A 7,873-nucleotide genomic window follows, 5' to 3' on the forward strand; every position below is an offset into this window, starting at 1 on the left:
AAGACCCAAACAAAAAATTTTATTCCATAATCTTGTGCACAACATGATATGAAAAATTATCATCGACGTCTGTCTTATTCAGTTTCGTATTATTCCTATCATTAGGGATGAGCATCAAAACTGGGTACCCGCTTTCGGAATCGAAACTGCCTCAGAATTATCGGTTCTATAATTGGAACCGCCTTAAGTGGTTCTGGTTCTGGTTCTGGTTCCTAAATTTATAAAACTGTTTTAAGCGGTTCTGGTTCCAATTCTCATTTTTTCAAAATCACTACCTGCTGGGTATTCACCGAAATTGGTTTATATATATATATATATATATATATATATATATATATATATATATATATATATATATATAGATCCAATTTTGTCCGTCTTTGATCCGAATTGATTCGATTTGGACTGAATTAAATTGTTGTTTTACTGAAAAAAGTTAATAAAATTGTTGTAACCGGGTTACCCGCTCTTAGAACCGGAACCGCCTGTTCCGGGACTGGTTCCAAAAATTTAAGAACTGTCTAGATTGGTTCCGGTTCCGGTTCTAACTTTCTAGGAACCGTCGGTTCTGGCTCCGGTTCTCGTCAAATGAGGCGGGTACCCGCCTATACTTATCCCTACTTGTCATGACATGATTTATTGAGATCTCTTCATTTTCATAATTTCCTGGTACATCATTTTCCTTTGTTATGACATTGGGCTCTTCTAGAGCTTCACTAATATTTTCAAGAGATTATGTTTTCTCTTTTGGACCAACAATTATATTTTCTCCCTTATGTTTTCAAGGATTTTTATCTTTAGAACTGGTTGGTCTTCCATGCTTCAAGCGTGCCTTAGATTCATTTGCATTTGTATTTTTTTCCTTTTGGAATATCAAGTCTAATCGGAGCATTTATAGCTGTTACATGAGACTTTGTTACTCTCTTAGGGTCAGTAAATGCATCTAGCAATCGATTTGCTACATTTTGTAAATGAATTATCTTTTTCACTTCATGTTCACATTGACTTGAACGAGAATCTAAATAATTCATTCAAAGAGATTTAGTTTCCAACTTCTTTAATTTTCCCCCTAATGTTGGAAAAATCGATTCATCAAAATGACAAACGTCAAATCTAGTTGTAAATAAATCTCCAGTCGATTCATCAAAATGACAAATGTTGCTTGTAAAATTGCATGACCCGATGTCGATGTAGGAAGTTTAGAATGCATTAGTAATGGTATTGCAATTAATTGAAGGCGTTTGATTAACGATTCAGCTAGACCATTTTACGTATGAACATGTGTAATAGGATGTTCAATAGTCATCCCAATCGACATGAAATAGTCATTAAAAGCTTGTGATGTAAATTCTTCAACATTATGAGCTCGTATTTTTTTCAATTTGATAATCAGGAAAATGTGCCCTTAGGCGGATTATTTGTGCAAGTAATATTGCAAAAGCGAGATTACGACTAGACAATAAGGACACATGTGACCATCTAGTTGACGTGTCAATTAAAACCATTAAATATCTAAATGGTCCACATGGTGGATGAATTGGTCCACATATATCTCCTTGAGTTTTTTTTCTATGAAACTAGGACTTTCAAACCCAACTTTGTTCAATGATGGACGAGAAATTAATTTTCCTTGAGATCATGCAGCACAAGAGAATTCATTAGCTTGAAAATCCTCTAGTTTTTCAAGGAAAGACCATTTGAAGTTTCAATTATTTTACGCATCATAATTGATCTGGGATGCCCCAACCAGTCATGCCAAACTTTGAAGGTGTTATCATACCTTTTATTTTCAATAGCATGCGATTCAGTCATTATAATATTTTTGTAATACAATCTGGATCACAATACGGGTTAACTTTTCCAAAAGATATTTCTTACCCGATATCATTTTTGTAATATTGAGATACTCTTTATTACCATCATTAGTTGTTTCAACATGATATTCATTAGACCGAATATCCTTAAAACTTAATAATTTTTTTGGTGATTATGATGCCAGTTGTAATTATTGTCCCTTGTGGTAATGTTATATTCACTCTTCCAGAGCATTCAATCATTTTTACACTACCCGTTATTGTATTAACATTTGTTTCTCCAATTATTAAGTACGCGAAATATTTTTCATCATTAAAAATACTATGTGTTGTTGCATTGTTTTCAAGACATATATTTTCCCTATTTCTTTTGCGAGTATCCATATTTTTTTTCAAAAAAAATATTTGACTTATGACATAAAAATCATAAAAAGAACCACCGGGATCTCTTCTCATGACACAGTTATGATATAAAAATCATAAAAGACAAATGATACTAGAAAACCAACAATTTCATGATATGTCGGCATATCCATCTCCTTTTATGGGAAAAATTAGATACGTCCATCTCCATCCATAACATCACTTGTCTCTTCCATGTATGCAAGATAATCGACAACATCCAAATGTCCCATTTCTAGTTGATCTTCGGAAAAATAATTTTGAACAAATTTGTTTCCGCATTTTTTCCTTATTTAGATTTTAGAGAAGTTTAACAAAGATCAACAAAGTGCTTTGGAGAACGACATGTGCGAGACCAATGATCGGTCATTCCACAACGCTGACAAACATTTTCAATTTTTTTTCCTTGACCACTTTTATCACTAGGATATGGGTTTTTGTTATTTTCTCACTCCTAGTGGTTGCTTATATTTGTTATTATTGGGACGATAATTATGACGGCATCCACCATGGTCACGACCACGGTTACACCCACGACCATTATAATTAGATTATGATGCATTCACTTCATGGATTAGACTAGTACCGATTAGACATGATTGATGATTTTTCATTAAGAGTTCATTATTTTGTTCAACCACAAGAAGATATGAGATTAATTCACAATATTTTTTAAAACCTTTCTCACGATATTGTTGTTGCAGGAACATGTTAGTAGCATAGAAAGTAGAGAAAGTTTTCTTTAGCATGTCTTCATCAATTATAGTCTCACCACACATAGTTTTAGTTGGAAAGTAATTTTGAACATGGATGAATTATACTCACTCACAAATTTAAAATCTTGTAACCGAAAGTGTAACTAATCAAAACGAGCTCTAGGAAGTATCACCATTTTTTGATGATAATACCTCACTTTCAGATAATTCCAAAGTTTACTTGGATCTTTGACAGTGAATTATTCAACTTTTAATCCTTCACCGAGATGGTGGCGAAAAAAAATCACCGTCTTAGCATTTTCTTGGCTTGATGCTTCATTTAAAGTATTTAAATATTTTATGGTGTTTCCAAGACCCATATCATCCAAGTGGATTTTAGCATCAAAGATTCATGATAAATAATTTTTTCCACTAATGTCAAGAGCCATAAACTCAAGTTTGCTAAGGTTTGCCATAGTGAAAGTACTAATCAAAATAAAGAATTGTATGTTAGGGGATTGTTAGTTAAGAAGTTTCACAAAATTACTTGTGAGCATATATATATATATATATATATATATATATATATATATATATATATATATATATATATATATATATATATATATATATATATACACCTGAAGAGTGGCAAGAAGTTGGAGTTTTATGGTAGAATCGTGTCGATAACATGTTATAAAATATGATCAAATAACAAAATAAATTATAAAGTAAAGAAAGACATGCGAGTGTAAAGAACTTTTATTCCAATATTTGTGATAAAATCATCAATTTTCTAATATATATGACTTGCTATTTATACTACCAAAATAAGATGAAAGATGAGTTATAATATGAATGCACATTATGATGATATATTACTATACTCATAAAACACATTAAATTGATTGTTACTAATGTTAAATACAATGAAAGATGAGTTATGAGAAAAATAAGGAATCTAATGGTCATTCACAAACTAATATTTTATAATAAAAATTAATTTTTCAAATTAAAAGACTATAAATCGGATGAATGATCATTCATTATGGATACTTTTAAAATAATGCTTAAAAACATAATACAAATAAATATAAAAAGTAAAATCTATGTTAAAAGTGAGATAAATAGGAAAAAAATGATTTCGAGAGATAGTTACATTTTTGTTTTGTTTATATTTAGACAAAGTTATTTTTTTATACAACTTTGACCATCAAACTTGCTAAATGTATCCACATATTACCATTGTTACCTAATATAGCTTGCTAATAATAATAGTAATATATGCGAACATATTTAATAAGTTTAATAGTAAAATATATATAAAATTCTACATAAATAAATTTTATCATTTAATTTTGAAACTAATTATATCGTTTTGTTTATTTTAACTACTAAGTACAAAAATATTTTAACTACTAAGTACAAAAATACAACCCTAATTTATATGAAATTTTATTTTAAAAACTTTACATGTTTGAATTTGTCATAGAAAGCCTATGAACTAGTGTAGGAGACATATATGTGGCTTCCTAAAGAGCCATGCCAATTCATCCAATTATTAGAAAGGAAATCACCACTCTCTTCCAATCCTCCTCACAATATTCCTCTTTACAACTGTCTTCTTCTATTTCTCTCTCACACACTCACACCATGAACACGCACCTACACCAACAACTACTCATTCAAATACTTACATAATCCTTCTTCCTCCGAGAATCTCGCCTTAATTTTATCCACATTATTTTAATCTTTGACATTATTATTAAAGACCCAATCCTTCAATCTTACTCCTTTGCATAGTGGTCTGCCATACATAGCAAAAATTCGCTACCACTACCAGCCATGGCCGGCGTTGATTCCACCGCCATCCTTGCCGCTATCCAATCCCTCCTCCGCCTCGTCAGGGACGTTGCGCGTTGCTCCGGCACCGGATTCTCTGGAGACTTTAAGAAAGATTGTACTGATTTGTCTAGAAGGGTGGCCTTGTTGTCGCATTTGTTGGAGGAAATTAGGGACTTTAAAGGGGATTTGAGGTTGTTGGATGAATCCGCTTCTTCGTCGTCTTCTTCATCTTGCTTGTCTGACCTAACGGTTGCTCTTCAAGCTGCGAAAAAGCTACTTGTAATTGCAGGCAATTTCGATCAAAAGATCTCTCCGGTGAGTACGTCTTAATTTTTGTATGAATCGATGAATTTGATTGTTTAATTCCACTCAATTGAACTTTCAAATGGTTATATTACAATTCACTTGTATTACTTCATCGTTCGTTGCGTCTCATACTATTAATAGCCTACATAACGTTCTGTTCAATCAAAATCTGATCAAATTGCTTCAAAAATTAGCAATGTTGGTAGAATTATGAGTTGTTCGTAATCTGTCAATTGATGATTCGCTTGATGCTTTTAACATCTGTCCTCGATTCTCGTGAAAATTTATCAATGATCAATCAGTTTTCTGATGACATACACGAAAGAATCAAAACAATTTCGACTCTACCAATCTTTCATTTCTGAGTTTAGATAACATCGCTAATCAATATCATCCAATCAATCATGCGATTACAGTTCCTTATACAGATTCTATTATGTTACTCATACTTTATTGCTTTTGATTATAGGAAGGATTAGCCAAGAAAATCGCATTTCAATTCCAATGCGTTACATGGAAATTGGAAAAGGCATTAGCAAACTTACCATATGATGATTTTGAAATCTCGGAGGAAGTTCAAGAACAAGTAAGAACACAATTATGCTTATGCTCATCTTATTGGTCATCAATGGAGTTTATATTCTTAATAATTTTTTTTCCCTCAGGTTGATTTAGTGAGAGGTCAACTTCGAAGAGCAAGGGAAAGATATGGTAAACCCCTAAATTCTTCCATTCTTTCACAAGCCTTACTTCAGGCCCCAGATAAAGAACAAGTAGAAAATACGGGTAACATTAATCATCAAGAACCAGAAACAAAGGTGGAAAGTGCTTCAAAAGAAAATATTTCAAAAGGGTATAATCAAAACGAAATGATTTATCAATCCAATGATTCCAAGATTTCATCAGCATCATCCCCATTGGATATTTGCAAGAACATTGATGAAAACAAGAAATTGGATGCCCCTGCAATTCCTGATGATTTCCTTTGCCCTATTTCTCTTGAACTCATGAGGGATCCTGTTATTGTCTCCACTGGACAGGTAGATTCCATTCCTTTGTTCAACCTTTTCCTTTTCAATTCCATTCCATCTTCTGATCTTATCCTTTCTTACAGACATATGAAAGATCATACATACAAAGATGGATCGATTGTGGCAACACAACATGTCCAAAAACTCAACAAAAGCTTCAAAACACAACTCTAACACCCAATTACGTGTTAAGAAGTTTAATCACACAGTGGTGTATCAATCACAACATTGAACAACCAACATTACTAACAAACAGGAAACTAAAAAGGACAGATGGGTCATTTCGCGATGTAACTGAAGACATAGAAGCCATTGAAGTTATAGTCCGGAATCTCTCAAGCCATTCCATTGAAGAACGAAGGGCAGCATTGTCCGAAATCCGATCTTTATCTAAAAGAAGCACAGACAACCGAATCCTCTTAGCAGAAGCAGGGGCAATTCCGATTCTCGTAAGTTTGTTAAATTCCGAAGATACCCTTATCCAAGAAAACGCAGTCACTTCAATATTGAACCTTTCTATATACGAAAACAACAAAGCACTTATAATGTTGGCCAATGTGGTACCCTCCATTGTCCAACTTCTTAGAGTTGGAACAATGGAAACAAGAGAAAATTCCGCCGCTACCCTTTTCAGTTTATCACTTGCTAATGAAAATAAAATCATAATTGGAGCATCAGGGGCAATTCCGGCATTAGTTAATCTTCTTGAAAACGGAAGCAATAGAGGGAAGAAAGATGCTGCAACTGCTTTGTTCAATCTTTGCATTTACCAAGGGAATAAAGGGAGAGCAGTGAGGGCCGGAATCATAACCGTGTTGCTAAAAATGTTACGTGATTCCGATTCCCGTTCTAATTCCGGTTCCGGTGGTTGTATGGTGGATGAGGCGTTGACGATACTTTCGGTTCTTGCGAGTCATCAAGAAGCAAAGGTCGGAATCGTGAAAGCCGGGACGATTCCGTTGTTGATTGATCTTATGAGAACTGGAGTTTCAAGAAACAAAGAAAATGCCACTTCGATCTTGCTTTCTTTATGCAAAAGAGATAGTGAGAATCTTGAGTGTATAAGTAGACTCGGGGCTGTGATTCCGTTGATGGAATTGGTGAAGAATGGGTCGGAAAGGGCGAAAAGGAAGGCAGAATCGTTGTTGGGCCATCTTCAACGGAATCAACAAGGGATGTGATTCCGATTCCGTTGATGGAATAACTTGCTAATTTGTTTATTCATCTGATTCTTGATCGACATACTTACGTTTATTTTGAGATTTTATATACGGGGAAGTAATATGTTTCTCGGGTTTTTATTGTATTTTTTATTTTTATTTTTTTTTTTGTGTTTGGAAAATTCATTTGATATTGTTGTTGTTTGTTTGATGATATCATATGTTGGATTGGGAATAACTTGTGTGAAAGTGGATTCATGACAACTTTTATGATTTATGGAATTCGATTGGCAATTGTACATCATATGTTGGTGTGTAATGTTTTATAATAGTCTCTCTTGTTATATTTCATAATAACTATTAAATCCTTCTCATTGTTTCAAATTTAACTTTTTATAGAGATATAAGAGGGGTATGCTTTTTTATATGGATTAAAACATATAGATATCTACATGGAAGACATCATTCCAAGTTAAAATTCCTTAAAGTTTGTGTTTGAAACGTATTTTGAGCGACTGTTTAAGTGCTTGTTGATGTCACTACCAAAGAGATCACTTCTAAGGATGACAACTTCATTTGTTCTTTGAAAGCACGAATTCTCATTAAAGACCTTATGAAAT

General features: G+C 33.1%; 1 protein-coding gene across 1 annotated transcript; it reads left to right on the plus strand.

Annotated features, from left to right (window-relative positions):
• Positions 1–4,446: 4,446 nt before the first annotated feature.
• Positions 4,447–7,557, plus strand: LOC111921159 (U-box domain-containing protein 11). The gene is made up of 4 exons (XM_023916730.3): positions 4,447–5,071; positions 5,532–5,648; positions 5,728–6,102; positions 6,177–7,557. Exons 1-4 carry the CDS (start codon positions 4,757–4,759, stop codon positions 7,272–7,274), a joined length of 1,905 nt encoding a protein of 634 aa, XP_023772498.1. The 5' UTR covers positions 4,447–4,756; the 3' UTR covers positions 7,275–7,557.
• The last annotated feature ends 316 nt before the right edge of the window (positions 7,558–7,873 follow it).

Source organism: Lactuca sativa, chromosome 8, assembly GCF_002870075.4.
Source record: "Lactuca sativa cultivar Salinas chromosome 8, Lsat_Salinas_v11, whole genome shotgun sequence".
Lineage (NCBI taxonomy): Eukaryota > Viridiplantae > Streptophyta > Magnoliopsida > Asterales > Asteraceae > Lactuca > Lactuca sativa.